Source organism: Impatiens glandulifera, chromosome 8, assembly GCF_907164915.1.
Source record: "Impatiens glandulifera chromosome 8, dImpGla2.1, whole genome shotgun sequence".
NCBI lineage: Eukaryota > Viridiplantae > Streptophyta > Magnoliopsida > Ericales > Balsaminaceae > Impatiens > Impatiens glandulifera.
Window position 1 is genome coordinate 418,195 of NC_061869.1, and position 24,190 is coordinate 442,384.

The window sequence follows — 24,190 nt, forward strand, 5'->3', positions numbered from 1 at the left end:
TTATGGAGGTCCGACAGTCCATTAACAAGTTTATAAAGGTCTTGAGAAGAAGTGCGAATGTTTGCAATCATTGTTTTCGGCAATCTTTTCTTTGACAACTTCGAATTGAAAAATGACAAAGGTGAACGCTCTATATAACTACTTATTACGTTTCATATATCTACATATTACACTTCATATAACTACATATTATACTCCACATATTTTCATATACGCTTCATATTACTACATATTACGCTACATATACATGTCTAATGAGCTTTATATAACTACAAATTACGTTACATATAACTGTCTAATGAGCTATATATAATTACATATTACGTTACATATAACTATCTAATAAGCTCTCTATATAACTACTTATTATGCTCCATGTATATCTATCTATTACGTTACGGTCCATATTATGTTACATATAACTGTCTAATGAGCTCTATATAACTACATATTATGTATAACGACAAACCCTCATGCTAGGGCAACTCACTCTATAGGACAACCCATCTATTAAAATTAGTGAGATATTCAATTAAAATTATTGCAATTTTATATATAATTTGTTGTAGCTGAGTGGTTTAAGATAAAATTTTAAAATTTTTGTTGGATTATGGGTTCAAATTCCACTAAAAATCATTTTTATAGGTTTTTTAAACTAGACTTAAGGAAAAAATATCTACTCTTTTTCTACCGAAGGCTGGGGCAGCCCAAAACTCAGGGTCGGCTCTGCATATAACTGTATAATGAGCTCCATATAACTACATATTACGCTCCATATAACTGTATAATGAGCTCCATATAACTGTCTAATGAACTTCATACAACTACATATTCTACTTCATATATATTTTATTACGTTTCATAACTACATTTTATGCTCAATATAACTATTTATTACGAAATATAACTACTAACACGCAAATGATATTTTACCTTCCAAACTTTTGGTCGTCAACACAGTTAGTCTTCCTCTTTCGTGCGTTCGGGATCGTTACAACGGTGGTGTCGATGTTTCTATCGAATAGAACAATGTCGGAAGGGGGGACGGTAGAGGGGATGTTGATATCGGTGGGAGAATACATTGATGTTGATATTAGGCAGCGAGAGAATATACAACAAAAAGAGATTTGATATTGGAAAATACGACGAGAATACAAGAGGAGGCGAGGTGGGGAAAATATAGATGACAAGAGGCTTCCACGACGAGACAGAGAACAACTAACGGTAAGAAAAAATATTTAATGGAAAGAGCTGATGACTTCCACGACGAGACATAGAGGAAAAACTAACGACAAAGACTAGGATTTTAGACAAGAGCGAGAAGTAAAGATGATAATTTGAAACCGCCCCGCAAAAACCGAACTGAATTGCCCCGTTTGGACCGGTTTTTCTCCGAAACCGAATGGGGATGGGGCGGGGATGGTATTTGTGTTCCCTGACCTGCCCCGATCTCACCCTGATTATGCCCCGAACACTATAAAATATAATTAAATATATTAAATTACCAATATATTTATTTGTTCAATATTTTATAAGAGTTGTAATTTATTTCTTTATAATAATATAAAATTTCAATATATTATAATATATATTAAATTAAAATCTGTTTATATAATATTATTTTTTATTTTTTTAAAAAAATATTTTATTAAAACGGCGACCCGCGGGGATTCCCGAAACCGAAGAAAACTGAACGGGGAAGAGATGGTATTAAAAAAATCCTCGAAATAAAAACGGTGCGAGAATGGTAAATGCATTCCCCATCCCGAACCGCCCCATTGTCATCCCTAACGAGAAGAGAGAGAGAGGCAATGTGGTTAGATTCGAGAGAGTGAGTTATTAAGTTTTATTAGGACTTTTATTGTCTATTAATAATAGAGAGGAGGGAACGCTTGCACGGTCGTATTTTGCGACGGTAGAGTTCCGTCGCGTGACCCGATGCAGCGTTCTTTAAAAAAAAAAAAAAAATAGAAAGGTGTCATTTGCACCATTTTTATTACATTCAATTAAGGCAATTATTATAGTCATTTCATCTAACACCTCTCCTTATTTTATTTTTATAATCCGAATTTTCTTCTTCCTCTTCCTCTCTGAATGTATCAATTGAATTCATTGACAGAAGGCAACAAGGAATCAGACTTGTTATTCTCCAGATCTTCGTTGGTTGTTGAAAGGTAACAACGTACTGCAAGAAACCTCAAAGGCCAATTTCTCTGCTTTCAGCTTCCATCGTTTTATTTACTACACTACACTACAGTACAGACAGTGAAACATAAATGATACTTCTGCAATCTCACTCCAGATATCTTCTTCAGGTCTTGACCATTCGTGTCGACAAGTGAGTCTTTATTCTCTCTATATATCGCATATTTCCCTTTCACAATTTTCAGTGCTCTATCACCCGCTCACTCAACTCACTTTTCTTGATGTTTAATCGGAATGCCCAAAGCTGACTCTTTCAACGGCAATTCTCCAAATTCTTGTATTATGATTCCTATTTTAACTTCTATAGGCTTGCTGAATCATGATCGCCCTCTGACATCTTTAGCCAAGAGTTGGATTTTATCCGCATTAGTTGCCCTTCTATTTCTGTTCAGTCTTGTAGTAGATCAAAATGGCATCCACATCCCACCTTTAGATAGATTGCATTGCTTTCATTATTTTGGATTTCTTTCCATTTTATTCTAGTTTATTGTTATGTTGGTCAAAATGCTCTCCACATAACCCATTGAAGAATTCTATTAACATTCATTCATCTAAATTATGTCAATGACTTGCCTAAGTTGCCTTTTATTAACCACATTACTTAATGACAGATTCCGTTAAGCCTTCATTTTTTTCCCTTGTTTTAATCTTGGTGTTGAGGATTGCAAAGGTTACGAGATCATGATTGCAAGCAAGTGGCAAATAAAAAGGAACATCTACTAATTATTAGACGCTTTATCATTCTCAACCACTTTGAGATGAACCCATGCCATTTTGTTGATATACTGCCTTCTTCTTCTTCTTCTTCTTCTTCTTTTTGTGTGTGCAGTCTTGAGAAAGGAATTGAATTAGATTGCCAATGGATTGAGTTTGATGACATTCGCTACCATATTCAGGTAAAAAAAGCTATTTCTGTTGTTGAGACGATGAGTAACTTAACATAGATATGGAAGTCTCCTATAGATCAGCATCTTTTCCTGTTATCTATAGATCAAGTTGCATATTTTATGAAGACTATAAGCCAAATAAAGGCATGCAAGTCATTTTTTGGCTCTATCAGTATCAATAACAGTTTAAATATGAATGTGAAACTAAGTGACATCATTTCCCTTCCCTTTATATGGTATCCTAGTGTTATCATGTCACTCGTACGGTCGAGTCTGCCCTGAGTAAACATTGCAAAGTGTTCTCAATTCTCATCAGGAACATATTTGTATGACGACTAAGTAGAGAATCCTTAAAGATGCTTGTTGTTTTCTTTTTTCACATTTGGGTAAAAAGTGAAGTGAAGAATACTTTTCAAATCATGTAAATAAATAATTTGATGTTCTATCAACTGCAAGCTTAAATCTGTTTTCGACCGTTTCCTCTTAAAGCATATGTTTTGATGTCTAAAAAATATAATTGATAGTGAAAGAATCTACAAATTTAATTATAATTTTATGCAGGGATCAGCGAAGAATCCAAATTTCCTGTTATTGTCTGTATCATTGCCTGCGCCGCCTCCAGACACTGTTTTTATTGGAGGACTTCCACTTGGAGCCAAAGAGTCCATTAAAGCAGCATATGGTGTAGTTGCACAAATCCTTGATCCTCCAAGAGACAGTTTCAATCTCACTCTGAAACTGAATTTGTCTAAACTTCCACCAGATGAAGGTTCATCAAGTTTTATTTCTCACATTGTTCTCACTGAAGTAATGTAGGATGGTTAAGCATCTATGTCAATACCTTGTTTTCTGTTGCTATAGTCACATCTGCTTGATTGTGGACACCATGTCCTCTTTTCTTCCATACCAATCATGCAATCTCACATCAGAAGCCCAAAATGTTTTCCTAAAGTGTTTCTTCTGTAACAAAGTAACATTCGTTGTATCAGAGATTACTTTTAGGGTTGGTTTTATCATAAGAAAAGGGCTTCTAATATAAAAATACCATTGAAGACAATTTCTTGTTTTTTTTCCAAAATCATTCACTTGGTTAGTTTTACATTTATCATGCTTGTGAATAACTAAGGTATTCCTTTCTGTTGGATAGACATTTACCTCAATTTTGTTCAGTTATTGAAGGTCTACAGTTCGTTGTTTATTTTCTTCATTGTTTTATTTGTGATGTTTGTCTTCGGCCTTCCTTCGTTATTTAGGTTATCTGGTGTTACATAGGCTATGTTTCTTATGCCCTTCAGGCGTGTTCTTTTGAATGAAAATGGGAACAACACTTATTATCCTTATTCTTGCAGGATATAAGAATAGTCTTTTGCTAAAGATTGCATCAGTTAGGGAAGTAGTTTTGGGTGCTCCACTAAGACAAACTCTCATATCCCTTGCTTCAAGGACTGTTGCTCCAAATACAGAGAGGTTGGTTGCACTTGTACATCGGCCTATGGAAGCTTATTTCCTTGCTCCTCAGGTGGTAGTTACATTTTTAACGACTAATTTCTTTTCAGTTGAAATTCAGATCATCTTTGTTCTTGGATTTTCTCCAAGTAGAAAGTACTTGCATATTTTAGATAGCGCACATAAGAAGGATGTCATCACATATAACGTTAGTAACAAAGAACAAGTGAACTCTACAAGGACATAGGTTTACATAAACAATATCAATATAATTGGGAAAAGGCTGAGTTTAATTAAGAAGTGTTATGACTTATGATCATGTTGCATCAAACATTATATTTTCTAGGGATTGTTGGGTATTCAGTAAAGAATAGATCCTACACATAGAAGCAAGCCTGTTAAGTGGACAAAGAAACACAGACATGATGTGATTTTTGACTTTTGCAAATTGCATGTCTGTAGTATCCAAAAGAAAGGATTGAATCTCTTGTTGTTTCTAAGTACGACATTTTGCCACTTGTATATGTCGAATATATCTAGTCAAAGTTTGGGTGGGAAATGCATGCCTTTTCACATGAGAGGCTAAACATGCTTGGTTTTTTAGCTATCCTTTATTTTTATTTGTTGTTCTAATATAAGTTGCAAAATTTAGTTGGTGCATTTTTGTTCATGCTGGTTCTCCAGTGTATTGATATCATGGATAATGTTCTTGGTCCCTACAGAATTGTATATCTTAAGTATTGTTCTTGATTGTATTTTAATTATCCCATATTGATTTATGGCAGGCAGACAAAGTGACAGTAGTGTATCCTATGAGATTCAAGGACTCTATTGATACAATTGTTGCTACTTCTTTCCTACAGGTAAAACTACTTAACATTACTATATGCAATTGAGCTGGTTGAACTTCTTAGTTGGACTCTTCTTTGATATTTTTCTAGGGACAAAGAAAAACAAAAACTTCAATGTCTTTAGATGTGCATTTTTGTTCTTGTCGCATCATGTCAGAGCAGGTAGCATTTACTCTAGTATTAGGATCCAATATTCCTAGTGTAGATCATGAATTTTTTTTTTTCTTGCATAAACTTCTTCACATCTGGTATACCTTATTAGGCGTATAATCAATTCATAGTTGTTTATGCCCTCTGCACAAAATATGTGTGGGTTGCTCTTCTTGTTTGTTCTTTCTACTTTCTCTCTGTTTTTCTTCTTTCTTCTGACTTTAGCAGTCTATCAGGAATTTGTGGAAGCTAGGCGTGCTACTGGACTCAGTAATGCTCCTCCATGTTCATGGAGTCCTTCCCCACCTTCAGAATTGAAGGGAGTGGCTGTTGAAGAATTATCTGCTAATGCTGGATTTGTTTCCTTTGGTAATGCCAAAAAAAGAGAGATAAAATTACATAATCAACGATTCAATTATCTTGAATTTTATGATATGTCTGGTTAATACAGTCATCTTCCCGCGCCATGTGGAAGGCAAGAAACTTGACAAAACTGTGTGGAGCTTGTCCACATTTTATGCATATGTCAGCTACCATGTTAAGGTGAGACTTCATGGCATCTGGAATCTTATATTTCCCAAGCTGGTTCCACCGTTTCTTACTCTTGTTTACCCTAGATTTTTCTAGGGAAGAGTATCTCCTTCATATATTTTATTTGATAAACTATTACAAGGGTAGTACAATTTATAGGCAATACTTCTAGAAAATAAATGAATGATAAAACAACTTCCTACATGCGCATATATGAGTTTTTGTTGGACGGCAAACAACTCCCATCCACTTTGAGTAAATGGCTGTTGGAAAGGCAAATGTGTGCTTTGGAATAGGCCTAGGTTGATATTTCCTCTATTGTGCTATTTTAGTCTATTATGAATTATATTAAAAAATGAATGTGGCCATATAGGATCTTTCTCTGTTACTTCTGTAGTTTGGTTAACCAGACAAAATTTGGCCTTTGGTTTTCCTAATTGATGGGTTCTGTTTTCATATCAACACTTTCTAACTGGATGATAAATTTTAGTTAAGTTATGCATGTTTTTTTTTCACACAAGCTGATAATACTCGTCAAGTTGTCTGATTTTTCCCAAAGTGTAAATGTTTTCGAATGCTTAAACATGAATATCATAGACTTCATATATTAAGCAATACAATATATATTCTTTAGTGTTCAGAAGGTTTCATGCATACTCGAATGAGACGTCGCGTGGAATCACTGATTGAGGTAATTTCTATCTTCTTCTTTTGGGGGGGTTTGGTAGTGTAGTACGGGTCTTTGCAACCTGCTTGATTACATTGGGCTGGCCTATGCTCAGTTAATTCCATTTTAGCCTCAGAATATGTCATATTCTTTTTTATGGCTTTGCAGGCCCTGGATCGTGCAAAGCCAGATAATGAAAAGGCAAAGAAGACTACTACACAAAACCAATCGTTCAAAAGACTGGTTTGTCTTCACTAGTATGCTATGCTTTGTAACAATAACATTGAGAATGATGCATTTTGCGGACTAATTGCTTGTTTATGAAGTCCCTAAAGGAAGCAAGGAGTGGCAGGAATTAGTGAAGTGTCGGATTCCAAGTTAAGTTGTAAATGGAGGACATTATCATACTTGGTCTCATAAGTTTTGAGGAGATTTTCATGGACTACTACAGGTACTTGGGAAATACTTGCATTTGCTCCATGTTGTTGATCATGTCCATTAGAAAGAATATTACATTTATTATAATGTATGTGAAGCTGCTGAGTAGCAATCACACAGCACTCATCACGATTTAATTTACCATTAGAAAGAATATTACATTTATTATTACTACAGGTTTGTTTAATGTTTTAATGATCACGATTTTATTTACCAAGTGTGTTCTCTCTCTCAGACAGACACCACTAAGTTGGGAAGTTGATGCCAGTGGAGAAACTTCTCCAACCAGAAAGAAACACACTACTCACCAGACGGAACACCCACTTGAAAAACAAAAGAAGTTTAATGTTCAACATCTTTAACCGTGGTTGTTTTTTTTCTTCTTAACCTGAGGATTATTGGGGCAGACTGGGTAGTACATTAGATTCAGTGTTTTCTTTCCCGGTACAATGTAGCCGCCACCTGGTACTTGTATAAAATTGTTGCCATTCAAATGCCATGAAGATTAATGATGGTGTAATAACATCAATGAATTATTCTAAGCAGATTTCTCTCTTCATGAATAAATATATTCATCTTCCTTTTAAATTGGTAAATGTTCCATTAGTTGGATTAACATCACAACTTATATAACCTAATCCAACTCATTTTTCAGACACTTAAAAAGTTACAAACTGTGCAGTGATCAAACTAGACTTTCACTTGTAACAAAATCATGATTCATCCAAAATGGTTGGATTTTTAATTGCCTTGACCCATCAATCTATTTTGTTACTGAGATTGTGATCCCAACAAACAACTATTGTATACCAAATAAATATATATTTTAAATAAAAATAACAAAAAATAACAAAAAATAAACAACTTCTGGATAAAACCAAAAACATTATCAAATGGGCTCATTGTTTACAAATGTTCAATGTACAAAAATAAAATCAAACATGAAGTCCCCATCATTTGCAAGTCCCTTATAAGAAAAAAATGAAGAGAAAAACCCTTTGTCATTTAGCCTCATTGAGTACAACATACATGAGATAAAGGCAATGGGAATCCATAGTAAGTCCTAAATGATAATAGTGTCATAGCCAATAGAAGGTGAGAAACCAGGCTGAATCTGGAATCCTGGTTAAGGCAAGACAACTAACTTTCACAATCATTTGCAATCAGCTACAAGAGTTACATTCAGAATAAAAAATTATAAGTAACACAAATGCTCAAAACATAAAAGTTATAATCAAGGGAATTTTGTGTTACTACTGGTTGGTAAGATACAGCAACCAAAGCATATGACTAAAAGCCGCAAAATAACAATGAAGTGAGAAGAACCTTTGTTTTGTTTGAGTTATTCAGTCCTTCCAAAACACAAACAAACAAACAAAGAGAGAACTACCTAAACAGTCTTGGGATTGATCTTTTTGGCACCTTGCCTTCCAGTTTCAATCTTCTATGTGCTTCCCTAATGTGGCAAGGTCTAATTGGGCCACTCTCCTTTCTCTCTGTCATCACAACTCTTGCTGCAAGGATTAATGAAAGGTTAACCTTCAAATTATTATCAGGTCAACATTTGCAGCTCCTTTCTGCTGCTTTCATGAATTCATGCTTAATCTCAAAATGTTGTTGGAGAAGTTAGTTAATATACCAGTTTCAACTAGCTCTCCCACAAATATTTTTGCAATTCCCGACACCACAATAGTCATCGGTATAGAAATCTTTTGACTTCCAGTGATGCTAGTCAACAACTACATTTGCGCCATAAATACTTCTTATCAGATATATTATTACAATGTTTTCGTTCTTATTATTTCAAGATGTATACAAACATACCCTTTTCATATTAGCTTTCTGAAAACCTGATCTTCTAAATGATTCATACCTACTCATTTGCTCCTCTGTGAATTGTGACAATATTACCCTGAGAAAAGCGGTAATATTAAAGGAGCAGCAATAAAAAATTAAACAATATCAATCCAGCAGGTGATGAAAGTGGTAATAGAAATTGGGGAATAAGGAAACAACAATCATAACGGTATATGACTATCAGGAATGACAACTGAATAAGAACTTACTGCATCTTTTCCATTTTATCAGGGTCGCCAGTAGTTGGAAACTTCCCCAGCTCAACATCCAAGTTCTCCTCCTCTTCTTCCTCGTCTTCATCTTTGGGCTTACTAGTTTGGACAGCAACACCTTTAGATATTGATCCAGCCTGGGATTTTAATAACTTGGGAGGACGGTCAGCTTCATCCTTTTGGACATTAGAATTGATTTGCTGTTTCGAATAGGCTGTCTCGGGTTCAATGGCATTAGGTCCAATGGGGGAAGTGGGAGGTGAATCCTCCTCTTCTTCTTCATCCTCCTCCTCAAATGCAACTTCAAAAGGATCCTTTGACTGCTTCATAGAGGCTGCCCAGTAATTCATCAATAATCTTCTCAACACAATAATGTCAAACTAGCTAGCTAGGCTTCACAAATATAACATGTATTTTTATACAAATGACAGAAGAGAAGTTTCCAAATTGTGCAATTAAGGGGAAGGAGAACAAAAACATAGTGCAAAACCAAAGAAACATACTCAAAAGTATTAAATAAGTAATGTCAATAGACCAATAATACATCACCTCTTAAATTTTTTTATGAAAAGAAACAAAAGCAGGAGAGGAGAAGTTAGGGAAAGGTAAGTAGCTAGCTATACATACAATCACAAAATTTTATAGAGTAAGTACATGAAATTGGTTCCTAAACCTATCAAATGAGTTGAAGGCAAGTGTTTCTGGTTTCTGATCTTGCATCAAAGATCCCCTTAGAGAGAGGCTTAGACAAATCTGTAAATATATTTCAGTATAAATCAAGTTCAATGATTGGGGTGGATCGAATACAACAATTGAATCTACATTGAGCTCAACTATACTAGAAAAAACAGAAATTTATGGATTTAGGGACATGGAACTCTCAAACCTTAAAAAACACTTGATTATACAGGAAAGATGAAATCTTGTTCTCAATGTGAAATGGGAAGTAAGTGTTGAGAAAGTTTCTACAACACACAAGAAAACCTATATATATATATATATATATATATATATAGAGAGAGAGAGAGAGAGAGAGAGAGAGAGATTGTACTGGTAGAGGAAGAAGGGAGATTTGATTTACTCTTGAAATCGGATGGATGCTGTAATGTGTTGAGAAACTTGGAAGGAATTATATGAAAAAGTGAAACCAAGAGTCTGAAGAATCTCAACGAAGAAGAAAGAACAGCTCTATTATACGAAGAAATAAAGAAACAATGGGGAAGAATTAACAAGTATCTTGTGTAGGGTTATTTATATTATTATATTTTGAATTGTAATCAAATTATATATATATATATATATATATATATATATATATATATATATATATATATATATATATATATATATATATATATATATATATATTTAAAATAAAATAAAAAATATATCACCCTTAAAATTTTATGTAAAACGTATTATTTATTTAAAATTGATTTATTTAGTCTTTTAATATTTATTTTTTATAAAATAAAATTAATAGATGTATTAACAATTTTATCTCTCTTTTTTAAATATATAAATTCTCTTAAATACATATCACCACACATATTTATTCTCTTTTCCCTATTATAAATTTTTTATAATAATTTTTTTTATTTTTCTAATTTATAATATGAATAAATATTACCATCCTAATAAAAAAAACATTATATTTCTAAATTATTTAAATTTTAAATAATATTTTAATAAATTATAAATAACCCATAACTTCAGAGTTCATTACAATTCAATTAAAAAACAATATATTAATTATTAAATAATTCTTTTATTTTTATTAGTTAGATTTTCAATTATTTTTTTATTAATTTTTTTTTCAATTATATAAATCATCTAAAATTATATATATATATAACTTATATAATTTATTGTGTCTCAAATTTAAATATATTTAGGTATATAAATTAAAATAAGTTTGATTTTTTTAACTTAGAATTAATAATATTTAATCTGAGTTCTATAAACTTGGAAATTAAAGAAAAGTTGTTTCAAACAATACAGTGTAAAACATGATTTTCATAGATATATTTTTTATATATTTCATTTTGTGTTTATTTTAAAAATAAGTATAAATTAAGAAAATTGAAAATTAATAATAAAAAGTCTTAAAAGTCCAGTAATTTAATTTAATTGACCTTTTAACTTTTAAAGTTATTTGATATGTATTTCAAAAATAATTTGGTAAAAATATAAAGTCAAATATTAAGCAAATTGTGGAGTTATTTGACAATTTAATTATAATTTAGGACAAATTAACAATTATTCACCTAATAAAACTTAAAGTCAACTTCAAGTTCTTTCTTCTCTTTCTCCAGATTCCTGTACATACATCGATTAATCTTTATTTATTTTTTTCAAAAATATTTAGCAAGAAAATAAATAATTTTATAATTATCTCCTTCCTTTGACAATTACAGTCTCCAAAAACTTCCAAAATTAGGCTTTAGGTATGATAATGCTTATAATATTATTTAAGGCACAACATTGTATGTTATTTACTAGACACAAAACAATGTGCATTCAAAGCACGATAAACAATTGATAATAACTCTAATTGCTTTAATAATAAAGCAATGTGGAATCTAGTATTTCAATATTCTATTCATAATTTATTACTGGCAATTTTATTGTATAGTTACTGATTTTAATAAATTTGGAATCTGATTTCCTGTCTCAATTTCATAACATTTATTATACTACTTTTTTTTAATGAATTCAAAATAAATTTTATTTTATCTCACTAAATGGAATAATTTTTGACTTTTTATTTTTTTTCTAATTACCTAACTTTTTATTTAGTCGCTTTAAATTTTGAGGTCGAGTAAATTCTCGAACCAACAAACGGATTGTGCATTTGTGATACAAGAATTCAATAATTTTTCTATGTGTAACTATTATATTATGAAAAGTGAAGTTATTAGTAAAAATATATAAGATATTAATAATTAATAAAAAATATTTATTTTAAAAAATAAATAAAATTATTTTAATGTTTAATTAATAAATTAATTGAAGAAGAGAGAGTTTGGAAGTGTAAGTTATTAAACCAAGGAAGAAAGAAATTCACTATTGTCCCCTTTAACTTTTGTAGGATATGATACATATTATTACTTACTATTCAAAACATTAGAAATATTCAATGTCAAAGTCTTCCTCACTTATTTATTGAAATTTAAAATCTATACAAATGGTATGTTGTATTATTTTAAATGTGTAAGAAAACAAATGAAGCTGTCAATTTTGAGAAGAAAGGCTCCCCTGGATTAGGAAGAAATAAATGTAAAACAGATGTTAAATTTGCAATTTGATGAACCTACATACTTACTTCACCATTATGTTTTAACCATACACACGCGCTACAATCATCCATCCCATGTCTTAATAATGTGGAATATAGGAGGTTGACAAAAACAGATTCAAGGTTTAACAATGAAGCAGTAGTCGAGAACTAAGAAAATACATATATTTTTGAATTTTTTTGAAAAATGTCAACTTTTCATTGAAAGTAAAACGTAAAATGCGTTTAGTAAATTACAAATATGAGAGAGAAGAGAAACATAAACAAAAGAAGACACATATATATATATATATGATAGAGCTGCCACCCATATAAGAGAGATGGATGAGAACGAGTTTTGCGTTATATAATAATAGAATATAATAGAATATCCGTCTTCTTCTTCTTCTTTCCATAACAAACTAACAATTTTTTTCTTTTTAATACAAAATCTAGATACTATCTCTAATGGCCAGCAGCTACATGCTAGCAAATGCTCATCCCAACATGAATCAATCAAACAGATAGATGATGAACTCTAGTTGCTGGACAAAAACGAACAAACCTAGATTGTCTCATTTTGAACATTCTGGAATAGATTTTGGGCATTGTACAGAACAGCATTGGTATCTTCATTGGAAGCATCCAACATGCGGAGTTCTTTGATATCTTCCTGCCATTTGTCAATTTGCTCCTTGTGTACTCTGTGAATAGCAAGGAAATAATAAGTTTGATGTAACTGAATGACTTTACTACTTACTACTCACGGGATTGTATTTTACTACTACTCACAGGATCACACGTTCTTCAAATTCATTGCTCAGTTCCTTGAAGAATGACTTCCCTGATTCCAGCAGTTCAGATACCTGACAAATGTTAACCACCATTCAATTCTAGCAACATAACATGGGATTCTCAAAACAAGACCTATATAATAGTTGAGTTGATTGAGATTTTGTCATTTTTCTGTATGTAGTTGAGCATGGATACCATCTGAGTGAATTGATTTATCTTTTCAAGAATGTTGGAAATATCATTTTCCATCTGCTCAGAAGCCATAGTAGTTACTTCACTTTCTTCTTCTTCTTCTTCAACAACAACAACTGCCTTGTCTCCAGCCACCACTTCTTCTGTATTTTCATCCTGGAACATTTATTTATGCAAATAAAAACTATAGTCAAAATTTTGAAAGGATTGAACAAATGGATTTGTTTGAAAGAACAAATGTACCTGTACTGTTAGTTTCAAGCGCTTCCTCACATCTCCAGTTTCCATTTGACAGGATTGCTCAATCTGGAAGAAATTGTGAAGAAGATTTCACGGTAGTTCTCCTCCTGACAATAAAATAGTCTTTGAAATATATATATATATATATATATATATATATATATATATATATATATATATACCTCTTCAATGTGTGTGTATGAAGAGGAACTTGTTAGAAAGGCCAAATTGTGTTTCTCAAAAGAACTAAACCTGATCATGAAGGAGTGTCGATAGAACTGTTATACTATACTAAATAGTGAATACCAAAACGAAAGGCTGCTACTACTGAAAATAGAGGCTTCCTCGTCGCAATAGTTAATTACATTCCAAATTCCTTAATATTTAACATTAGAGTAGTGCTGAATAAACAAACTAGAAGAAGAGATTCAAACAAAGTTACATGATCTGTTTCTATTTCAGTGCTTTTATATATTATTACTAGCTAGATTCAATTAAATCAGCAAACAAATATAAAAGGAAACCAAAAAGTTTACAAAAAGATTGAGCATAATATATACAGCAACAAGGATTGAATAAACAGAATTCTCATAACTGTGATTTAGGATTATTAATCACAGCAGATAGCAATCATCGTATATATATATATATATACAATCTCAATACAAACGTTTTCGTCTTAAGCTCGTGTATCAATATTTCCAATGCAAACTAAGAACATACAATCAAATACATGTCGTGAGGTTTCTTTCTGGAGATGAAATATGCAAGGAAGGAGGAGAATGATAATAAACTAGGAAAATGATCCCGATACCTTAACACAAGTGTCAGAGTGTAGAGTATAATCACTAAACTGAAAGTTTAATTTCGTTTAGTTTCAGAAGCAGAAGCAGCTGAACTTGTAAGGTGTTCCTCAGATCGTTAATAGAACGCACGAAGACTACTCTTACAGGAATGCAATAATTCTAGCGGTAGAGGAAGAGGAAGAGAGAGAGACCTGCAGGCGATAGAATAGACCTAAGAACGGTTTGGACTTTGGAGACGATGGAGATCCTCCTACACCATTTTCGGCTCGGCGATACAAGAAAGAAACAACTAAACGCTGCCTGCCTGCCTGCCTGCCTGCCTGCCTGCCTGCTTCACAATCTGAACAAACCAAAACCAATTCCCGCCCCGCTTCGATTTATTCATTTTTTTTTATATATATATTTAAACATTTTATATTATATATATATTTAAACATTTTATATTATATATATATTCAATGAAAAGCGTTCATATAAACATAGAGATATTACAATCATGTAAATATTTTTTTGAAATGATAAAATTAATTTGATTAATTAATTCATTAATAAAATGTTTTTGAGGTTGTTTTAAGTGGTGTTTTTATAATTTTAATAAAGATTAAATAAATCCCTAGAAAAAGTGAATAAAAGAGCAAAGTAAGGTTTAATTAAATAGTATCCAGGAAAATGAACCTAAAAAGAAGATATCAGTATTGTTTGTATCCAAGAAAGAATGGTAAGTAGATGTGAATTGAGGAGATAACAAATTGATTAGAGAACACAAAGTAAGTAAGTAAGTGACTCATACGGCATGTATACATAAAGCTTGATTTATTTTGCATTCAAGTACGTACTACGTAGTTAAAAAAATATATGAGTCATTAATTGCTTCTTTCAACAAAGTATTTAATGACGTAAAAGACAATTAATTAATTTATCCATTCTCATGGAGGAATTGAGGTTTAAGCTATTGGTGTGGAGGAGATGATGTTTGACTGACCATGAAAACAAATTAATAAAGGGTTTCTCAATTAAGCAGCTATATATGTTGTTACACACACATTCCTTATTACTTATAACAAGTGTGTCTCTCGTTCATGGGTATCATCAATTATCGTCTGAAATTGTTTGATAAAATAGTGTAGGACTGATTGATGAAGTTTAAAATCATAAAGCCTCCTCACTTTATTTGGAAAGCAAAAGAGATTTGAATCAATCGATCCCCTACCAGCTGGCACGCATTCCGCCATTAAAGGCCATGGCTGGCTGGCCTGCCTGGTATGTATGAAGATTTTATTCAAAAAAACAAAAGAAACATACATCATCATCAGTACAGTTTACATTATATAGTGTTGTAATAATTACCCAAAGCAGCACAAACTAAAAAGCAAGCAAAGCTAATATTCCTTTTATTATATATTTTCCTGAGTGTTTGTGTGTGTGTGTGTGTCTTAATAAAGATTCTTTCCATACACTCAATGAATTGAATTGAATTGCACTTGGACACCCTTAGGTTTAGATTTTCTTACTAACAAAACAAAAAAGATGGAAGTCTTCTTCATGAGAATCATGCCAAAATTTTCATTTCATTGGTACAAGCAAAAAAAAACAAAACAAAACAAAACAAAACATGGTGGAATTCATAAGTGGTATATATACCCTCCCCTCCCCTCCTCCTCCTAAGGCTCCTCCTCCTCCTCCACCAAACACAATTAATGAACAAATAAAGAATTTACTGCCACCTATTATCTATAATGTTGTCTTGGTCGTCGAGATATGTTCTATCTATCTATCTATCTATCTATTCTATCATACAGAAGAAGATACAGTGGTCTGTCATCTGATCTGAAAGAAAAGAAAGAAAGAGAGAAAGAAATTAAGAAAGCAAGGCCTGAGGTGTAAGTGGTGTGGATGATGATGGTGTTCATTGGCGCGTTCTCTGTAAGGCTGGACCAATGGTGTTGAGCTCGAACCTTTTCACAGCTCCGGCTACGGACCTCATGGTCATGTCAACCGAGTAAGGTACCCCCTCCACGGTGATGTCTGTGGCATTGACGAGCTGTCGACAAGGCTCTCTTCGGTTGGCAATGGTCCCGTGGTAGTGGAAATACCTTATTCTCCCCTCTGTCTTATGTGTCGTTTTGGACCCTGCTACCAAGTTCTGTGACATGTGGACACCCGTTGCCAATACATTGCTCGGCTGTATTGCATACTTACGGTCTCTCCTTATTCCCTTTTTCATATCTCTGTAAACCAGCTTCTCAATTCCCCATTTCCTGATTATTAACAATAATCATCATTTATTTATTTAATTAATTAATTAAGAAAAAAGGGAATAAATTCCAACTTCAACCACCACCACCACCACCACCTAGTGAGAACACTATTAATTATTGCTCACAGGAAGAGGAGGAGGAGAAGGGAAGAATAACTCAATAATGCAAACAAATGACAGCGAATAGTAGGACAATTATTATGAATTATTCAATTATTGAGTCGTCGGTCCTATATACACATCATAGACTCTTCTTCATTCAAACAAACAATAAGAAAGATAAAAGCCACACAAATACAATACAACAATATATGTCGAACATATTTATAATAACAGCTAGCTGACTCGCAATAACGCCGGACCATTTCACAAACTTAAAAAGATAATTAGTGTGTAGAATAAATCATGAAACCAGCTTGTGAACCAACTAAGAAAGAAAGAAAGACCAGTATATATAAACCAATTAATAATTAATTAATTAATTAATTTTGGTATCATATAAACGTCACTAGTTGATTCTTCTAGGTACCTAGTACACAAGTCCAATAATAAACTTGGCTTGTGTCAATCCACCGACCCAATTAGTTAGAAAACAATCTTATTATTGCTATATTATATATTATCATTTATTAAAAGATAAATATACTCAATAATAAAACCAAATTTACTTCCTCTTAACAAGGTAAATGCTAGCTATCATGTTCTAAATAGTGTGATTAATTGCCATATGATACGATGATGATGATGATGTTCAATCAACCAAGAATTCATAAACTCAGTTATTAATTAATCAGGTTAACCCAAATAGATAGACGAGAATTCATATACTCTCTTCAATTAATTTGAAATTGCAATTGTAATTAATTTGTGCAATCAAGTTAAAATTCAGAAAGACAAATTTGTGGAATTAAATCAGAATATTAATGAGTGAGGGAGAGAGAGAGAGAGATTTGTACCTGGAAGTTTTGCCGGCGTCTTCTGATAGACAAAGCTTGCTGGAAATGGTCATCTGTTCAATGGTGAATTGTGTGTAAGTAGAGAGGGAATTCAGAACTGATCTGAGAGTATTCTTCCCCGGAACAAATATAAACTCGTCCACGTCGAAGAAGAACATCCATTTTGTATCAAATCTGTATCTGTGCAAGCAATCGTTAACAATAAGGAACTGATTATGATAGTACCCATCAAATCTCTCTTGCTCCTTAATATCCTGCAGGGTTACGTATCCCTTCTCCATCCACGGTCTCAAAACCTCCATTACCTCCGGATGAACTCCCCCGGCGTCGTGAATCACGAAATGAGACTTTCCCCCCAGCAATCGGATGTGATAGGCCAGCCATTCTCTAACCCTCTGGGGACTCAGGTTTCCGTACAGAGAGGATCCGCAGTATAGGTAATCGTATTTAGGCGGAGATGTGAAGTAGGAGGGCTTCATGCTTCCGGGCTCTTCGATTAGCGCCTCAAATGTGTCGGTTGAGTTCATAATCCTGTCTCCACCTCCGTTGGTGGAGGCATGGAGGAGGAGTGAGCCGCCGGACCCGTCGTGGCCAACGGGAACGGAGAAAGTGCAATTGATGACTACGACTGTGTAGACCCGGCCGTAACCCCAGTCCGGAAGGATGCGGACTCCGGAGGTAGTTATTGGAGGCTGAGCGGTAGCGTTATGGCGGGGTAGCCATTGGCAGAGGTAGGTCGGCTTTCCAAAGACGTGGAGCGGTTTAGAAGCTAGACCCGTGACGGCAAATGTGTTGAGTCCGCCGCGATAGGCGGACATGAGGATGAAGTTGTAGGCGGCAGCGCCGATTGGGTTGAAAGCTCGCTTGATTATACCGCCATCGAGGATTTGATCGGTCTGACGAGGCGGAGGAGGAGGAGGAGGAGAGGGGAAGGAAGGAGGAGGAGAAAGGGCGAGATCGATGGTGGCGGTGGTGATGGGAGGAGCGGTGGAGAGGCAGTTACGAATGTCCGAAGAAGAGGAGTATAGAGGGAAACGGGAGGAGAGAACTTGTAGGGTAGTTACTAAGGCGCAGATGAAGAGAACGGACGTGACGAGGAACTTAAGCTCGGCGGCACAGTTCCAGGCGATTCCTATGAACATTTTCTTTTGATCTTTCTCTCTCTCTTTCTCCTTACCCATGGAGATTCCGAAGCAAGCTGACCGACCTTACTTTGTTTAATCAAAATCCAATAGTACTGTGTCTGTGTGTGAGAGAGAGAGATGAAGTTATTATGGTGGAGGGAGGGAGGGAGGTAAGCACTAGACCGGTGGTAATGGGCGGTGAGGAGGAGGATGAAGCTCAGAGCTACTACTGCTGACTAGAAAAAGAAGGAGGAAGAAGAAGAAGATAGCACCTCCCCCCAACCCTCCATGTGATGTTGTTGCACACAACACAACACAACCAAACCAAACTTACAAATAATTATTTCAATACCTATCTATCTATCTATCTATTTTTAAATACTATTCTAACTCCTCCTCCTCCTCTTCCTCTTTAATCAAAATAAATTATTTTTCTGACGAGTTTAAAACTAATCATCATTTAATATTTTAAAAGTCTCAACATTATTATTATTATTATTATTATTCACTCTCATCTAAGTTCAAATATTCTTAATTATTTAAGATACTGAATTAATCTCTTTTAAGTTTCTTAAATCTGACTTAATTGGATTTAAATTTCTCTATTAATAGAACAAAACATTCATTTTTATTCATTAAATTACTATTTTATAACAAAGAGAAAGTGATAGATAATTAATTCATGAGAAGTCGTAAAATGTTTGGGTGGGAATGTGGGACCAGCACCGCACTAGAGGGTATGAAAATTGTCGGTTCAACTTTGAAGAACAACTGTGTGATCATTTGCTCCATCTTATAATGAGAATATGACAGCTGTCCGGGTCATCTACGACTATGAATTGGTCCCCACGCAAGTTCCGGGAAGACACCCGACCCGCCAAATACTACCGAAGAACCGATAGATAATCAATCTGGAGGCTTCTGCTTATTTGACCTTATTCGGTGAAGTGAAGAATGATTCCATTTCTTTTTCTTTTTCTTTTTTCTTTTTGCTATTAAAATGTTCACACTAATAAGAAAGTATGGACAGTATTTGGTGCCAAGTCAATCAATCCATTTTATTATTATTATTATTTTTTTTTTAATTTGGATCATCTTTCTTCTCTGTTTCTAATTTGTCACTGTCATGCACACACACATATATATATATATATATATATATGTTTGTCACATAGCTATTTGTTTTTTCTTGGAGGAGCAAAAAGATGCAAATTTTATAATCTCAACCTCTTATTAGGAAATTTGAACATTCACACTTTCTTTTTTCTTCCTTTTCAACAGCAAAAATTAATTAGTTTCTTACAAAATTATAAAAAATTTATAAAAAATTAAAAGTTTAAAACTAGACATCCTAATTTTCATTACTTTAGATATATACACGAGATAATACTACTATGGATATAAATTGTCTATTACTAATATTATAACCTAATATTTATGATATTCCACTATAATATAATTTTATTCTGGATGATCACTAACTATTAATTATTCTTTTGGCAAGACAAACAATGGTAAGCTGTGTCCCATCCCAACTCCCAAGAACAAGCAGCAGGCCAAACATGGTGGCCTTCTCAATGGACTTTTCCTTGGGCCAATAAGTCTACAAGCCCAATTATCATCAACCCAGTTATTCACCATTTCTTTTATCCTTTTTAAATTTTATTTTTTCTCAAATGTATTAATATTATGAACACAAAAAATCCATATAGAAATTATAATGTTAGTTGTCAATAAGTTACCTGTAAAAATAAAATTAGATGCCTTTTGGGCCAAAAAGAAAGAAAGAAAGAAAGAAACGAAGCAAGATGATAAATGGGACCATGTGTGATTTTCTTCAATCCTTTATTTGTATTTATGCTCATCAACATTTATAGATATATGTTAACTCATTGGCTTGCTGCTGTAAAGTATGCAAAGCAAAAAGGTTAGGGCACATGGGAAAAAATTATTCTTATTAGCTTAAATCATTAAAAAAAGCTACCAACTTTTCATATATAATATGCTAGAGATATAATTTTAATTGCAATTCATCCCAAAATCACATAAATTATTACTGCGTTGCATTCACAAAATAGCAAATTTATACATTCCCCAAATCTCACACCGAATTATATATATCATACAAAACACACTAGAAATGAAATTCAACCTTCACACACACACATACACACACTGAAAGGTTAACTAATAATAATAATAAAATGGGCTGGATGGAATGAATTAAGACTAGAGGTGGAGAAAGAGATATGATGATAAGGTGACCTGACCTCACAGAAACCCAACCACATGGGAAGTTTTTTTTTTTTTTTTTTTCCTTTTTCTCTTTTCCTTTTCCTCCTGCTGCCCACATGCCCTCTGTCCCCTCCCATCCCATCCCTTACACACACACACACACACACAAACTTAGCACACCCACTAACTAAATACTAAATATTCAATGAATTACAATCTTTGGTTAGGTCACTTGTATTAAACCTAAATCCCATTATAATAATACTTGTCTCTCTTTTTTTTTAGTGTTTGTCAACCCATATATATATTATATATGCTAATTAATTTAATAGTTAAAAAGTACTATCAACCGCTTCTCTTCTAACTGATTAATTAGCTTAATTTCCAAATTAATTAATTAATTAATTAATTAAGTGATGATCAAGGAGCAACAATGTTGGTGGCGGGGGCAGTCGAGCAGGTGGTCATTGGTAAGGCCGGCCGCCTGCATGAACGACAGCATCACCGTGGCCCCAACATACCGGAAACCTCGTCGAACCAAATCCTTACTCATCGACTCCGACTTGGACGTCTTCACCGGAATCTTGTTGATGCTCTTGTATTGGGTCTGCATCGGCTTCTGATTCACGAAATTCCAAATGTATTTGTCCAATGTTCCGAATTCTTTCCTTATCTGCATTAATTAATTAATTAATTAATTAATATATATATATATAATTAATTAATTAATTAATAAATAATAAATAATTACGAGAAGAATCCGGTTAGCATTGTCGACGGCTCCCCTGACTTGGCTTAATTCTATGCCGTAATCGGCGACGATGGATGTAATCTTCTTCTCAGAGTAGGCAGAAACAATTTCAGCATCAAAGCCAGAGAATGCTTCCCTGAAATCTTGGCGCTTCTTTAAGACGGAAGTCCAATTGGACCCCAACTGGGCAGCGGTCAGGACCAATAATTCGAAAAGCATTCTGCATAATTAATTAATTAATTAATTAATTAATTATAGCTAGGTTATATATATCATGACTCATGTGTATGTGTATGCGGATCATGAATGAATGAATCAATCAATTATAAAAGATGATGATGAATTGATGACTCACTTATCGTCATGAACTGGAACTCCCCATTCCTCATCATGGTAGGCAATATAGATGGGATCTAATAATTAATTAATTAATTAATAGTCAAGTTAATACATTGATATATATCATGAGTATATATATATATATATGACGTCTCGAGAAAATGAAAATGAAAATAAAAATAAGAATGATTGATATAATAATAATAATAATTATTATTACCGGAATTGCTTGTGATAAAGCTGCATCGTTTATTACTACTAGTAGTAGTTTCATGATGAGAATCCTCCGGCGGAGAAGAAGAAGAAGGGACTAAATAATATTTGGCTGCAGACTTATTATTATTATAAGTTCTTCCGTAATGGGCAGTTTTCATCTTCCTCTGCACTTGCATAATAGCGACTTGCTCCCTCCTGGCCGCGGCTATGGTTCCGGGGGCCTCTGCTATCAAGAAGGAGATGTCTAAACCGGGCATTGTGGCGAAATCCTTATTAATAAGAAGAGTGTTGGCGGCGCCGCATTGCTTCGATTTCTTCACTGTTTTGGAAGTGGGGGCGCACCTAGGAGGAGGAGTAATTATTTGCTTTTCCCCAGTACTGGAATTGAGGCTGGTGTTGGGGGGCGAGTGGTGGTCTATTATAATATTATTGCCTGATCTCTTGATTGCGGGTGGCCTGGGTGACTTGAGCTTAGGGGAGATGGGAGGTGTGGTGGTGGTGGTGGTGGTGGTGGTGGTGGTGGTAGAAGAAAGTAGCTTAGTAGGTTTGTAAGGATGATTGTTATTATTGAGAATGGCGGTTGGGGAGGATTTCTTGAGAGACTTTCTCCTTTCTAAGAGAGAGATCTGTGATCTGTTGTTGTTGTTGTTACCGGTACCGGCAGCTGACTCAAGTACTGGGCGGCCATTAATGACGTCTGAGATGGAAGTATGGGCGGCAATTGGTTTCGATTTAGAAGAACACATGTTTGTTTGTTTGTTTGTTTCTGAGGAAGGAAGAAAGATAGATAAAATTTAATGGCTGGAGGAAGAAGAAGAAGAAATTGAAGTGGACGATCATCTAAACAAGCAAGGGGGGTTTAAATAAATAAATGTAAAAAAGAGAGAGAGAGAGAGAGAGAAAGAAAGAAAGAAAAGGGTAACATGGAGGGGTAAGGAAGTGGAGTGTATGCCATTATTATTATTATTATTAATAATAATAATAATAGAGAATATGATAGAATATATGGCCCAATAAGGATAGGAATTATACAGTACTATGTCATATTATGTGTAGGTGTAGCACTAACAAAGTTTAATTAATTAATTAATTGGGGGGGGGGGGGGTTAAGAAAGTAAAAAAGTGGATTGAAAGAAGGGCTAATTAATAATTAATATGATAGAAATGAAGGTTATATTAACTTAATTTTTACTTTAATTACTGCTGGAATGGAAGAAGGGTGGACATGTGGAGTGGAGACAGCCAACCAATCCATTCCAATACAATAAAATACAAATCTTCCTCTTTAGTTGTTAGAGCCTGCCTGCCTCCCTTCCTTCTTTCTTCCACTACTGAATGAACAAGCTTCGTTCATTAATCTTCTTCTCCTCATCTGGACCTGGACCTGGACCCGGACCCGGACCTGAATCCCTTAACCCCCCTGGTCCCATGATCCCGTCCTACGTACAGGATACCTACATTATTATTATTATTAATTAAACCAGCCTCATTAATTAATATATATGTATATATATAGTTGCCAATTCGATCTCATTAATTAATTAATTACTTTTATATATATATATATATATATATATATATATATACCTAACTTAATTACCTAGCTAGCTAGTTAATTAGTTAGCCCATAAGGATCTTGTATATATATATATATATGTGAATTATACATGGATGGATGGATGGATTATGGATATGTACGTAGGTACGTAGAAGTAGAGAACACACCGGCACAGCTAATAATAATAATAATTAAAAAGT

The 24,190-nt window shown here is 33.7% G+C and overlaps 5 protein-coding genes across 6 annotated transcripts; 1 reads left to right on the forward strand and 4 right to left on the reverse strand.

Moving 5' to 3' along the window:
• The first annotated feature begins 2,111 nt into the window (after nt 1-2,111).
• Nucleotides 2,112-7,695, forward strand: LOC124912616 (actin-related protein 2/3 complex subunit 2A-like). The gene is made up of 11 exons (XM_047453259.1): nt 2,112-2,338; nt 3,035-3,101; nt 3,654-3,861; nt 4,442-4,611; nt 5,324-5,401; nt 5,776-5,908; nt 5,991-6,082; nt 6,705-6,761; nt 6,906-6,980; nt 7,064-7,188; nt 7,411-7,695. Exons 1-10 carry the CDS (start codon nt 2,277-2,279, stop codon nt 7,094-7,096), a joined length of 975 nt encoding a protein of 324 aa, XP_047309215.1. The 5' UTR covers nt 2,112-2,276; the 3' UTR covers nt 7,097-7,188; nt 7,411-7,695.
• A 602-nt stretch (nt 7,696-8,297) lies between these two features.
• On the reverse strand, nt 8,298-10,454 carry LOC124911931 (transcription initiation factor TFIID subunit 11). The gene is made up of 5 exons (XM_047452469.1): nt 10,326-10,454; nt 9,242-9,578; nt 9,000-9,087; nt 8,815-8,914; nt 8,298-8,689 (listed from the first exon to the last, which is right to left on the reverse strand). Exons 2-5 carry the CDS (start codon nt 9,571-9,573, stop codon nt 8,562-8,564), a joined length of 648 nt encoding a protein of 215 aa, XP_047308425.1. The 5' UTR covers nt 9,574-9,578; nt 10,326-10,454; the 3' UTR covers nt 8,298-8,561.
• A 2,487-nt stretch (nt 10,455-12,941) lies between these two features.
• LOC124912460 lies at nt 12,942-14,936 on the reverse strand. 2 transcript variants are annotated; one of them, XM_047453087.1, is made up of 5 exons: nt 14,746-14,936; nt 13,752-13,855; nt 13,512-13,664; nt 13,314-13,387; nt 12,942-13,225 (listed from the first exon to the last, which is right to left on the reverse strand). In XM_047453087.1, exons 2-5 carry the CDS (start codon nt 13,794-13,796, stop codon nt 13,087-13,089), a joined length of 411 nt encoding a protein of 136 aa, XP_047309043.1. In that variant the 5' UTR covers nt 13,797-13,855; nt 14,746-14,936; the 3' UTR covers nt 12,942-13,086. The 2 variants fall into 2 exon arrangements, with proteins under 2 accessions (XP_047309043.1, XP_047309042.1); XM_047453086.1 differs by having other exon boundaries at nt 14,563-14,936.
• A 1,167-nt stretch (nt 14,937-16,103) lies between these two features.
• Nucleotides 16,104-19,212, reverse strand: LOC124911347 (galactan beta-1,4-galactosyltransferase GALS3-like). Its single transcript, XM_047451816.1, has 2 exons — nt 17,768-19,212; nt 16,104-16,812 (listed from the first exon to the last, which is right to left on the reverse strand). The coding sequence occupies exons 1-2, from the start codon at nt 18,946-18,948 to the stop codon at nt 16,461-16,463; spliced, it is 1,533 nt and encodes a 510-aa protein (XP_047307772.1). The 5' UTR covers nt 18,949-19,212; the 3' UTR covers nt 16,104-16,460.
• Nucleotides 19,213-20,926: 1,714 nt separating this feature from the next.
• LOC124911121 (poly(A) polymerase) lies at nt 20,927-23,316 on the reverse strand. The gene is made up of 4 exons (XM_047451564.1): nt 22,437-23,316; nt 22,233-22,290; nt 21,878-22,097; nt 20,927-21,799 (listed from the first exon to the last, which is right to left on the reverse strand). Exons 1-4 carry the CDS (start codon nt 23,176-23,178, stop codon nt 21,536-21,538), a joined length of 1,284 nt encoding a protein of 427 aa, XP_047307520.1. The 5' UTR covers nt 23,179-23,316; the 3' UTR covers nt 20,927-21,535.
• Between the last annotated feature and the right edge of the window lie 874 nt (nt 23,317-24,190).

Bases quoted from the DNA above. Each gene is read 5' to 3' on its own strand.
- LOC124912616 (XM_047453259.1), top strand. From the start codon at position 2,277: ATGATACTTCTGCAATCTCACTCCAGATATCTTCTTCAGGTCTTGACC. The intron at 3,102-3,653 runs GTAAAAAAAGCT...AATTTTATGCAG, and splicing joins ACATTCGCTACCATATTCAG to GGATCAGCGAAGAATCCAAA. The intron at 3,862-4,441 runs GTTCATCAAGTT...TTATTCTTGCAG, and splicing joins TAAACTTCCACCAGATGAAG to GATATAAGAATAGTCTTTTG.
- LOC124911931 (XM_047452469.1), bottom strand. From the start codon at position 9,573: ATGAAGCAGTCAAAGGATCCTTTTGAAGTTGCATTTGAGGAGGAGGAT. The intron at 9,088-9,241 runs GTAAGTTCTTAT...CGCTTTTCTCAG, and splicing joins GATAAAATGGAAAAGATGCA to GGTAATATTGTCACAATTCA. The intron at 8,690-8,814 runs GTATATTAACTA...TAATCCTTGCAG, and splicing joins GGGAGAGCTAGTTGAAACTG to CAAGAGTTGTGATGACAGAG.
- LOC124912460 (XM_047453087.1), bottom strand. From the start codon at position 13,796: ATGGAAACTGGAGATGTGAGGAAGCGCTTGAAACTAACAGTACAG. The intron at 13,388-13,511 runs GTATCCATGCTC...AACATTTGTCAG, and splicing joins TAAATCAATTCACTCAGATG to GTATCTGAACTGCTGGAATC. The intron at 13,226-13,313 runs GTGAGTAGTAGT...TGCTATTCACAG, and splicing joins TTTGAAGAACGTGTGATCCT to AGTACACAAGGAGCAAATTG.
- LOC124911347 (XM_047451816.1), bottom strand. From the start codon at position 18,948: ATGGGTAAGGAGAAAGAGAGAGAGAAAGATCAAAAGAAAATGTTCATA. The intron at 16,813-17,767 runs GTACAAATCTCT...GTTAATAATCAG, and splicing joins GACGCCGGCAAAACTTCCAG to GAAATGGGGAATTGAGAAGC.
- LOC124911121 (XM_047451564.1), bottom strand. From the start codon at position 23,178: ATGTGTTCTTCTAAATCGAAACCAATTGCCGCCCATACTTCCATCTCA. The intron at 22,098-22,232 runs GTGAGTCATCAA...TTAATTATGCAG, and splicing joins GTTCCAGTTCATGACGATAA to AATGCTTTTCGAATTATTGG. The intron at 21,800-21,877 runs GTAATTATTTAT...TAATTAATGCAG, and splicing joins ATGCTAACCGGATTCTTCTC to ATAAGGAAAGAATTCGGAAC.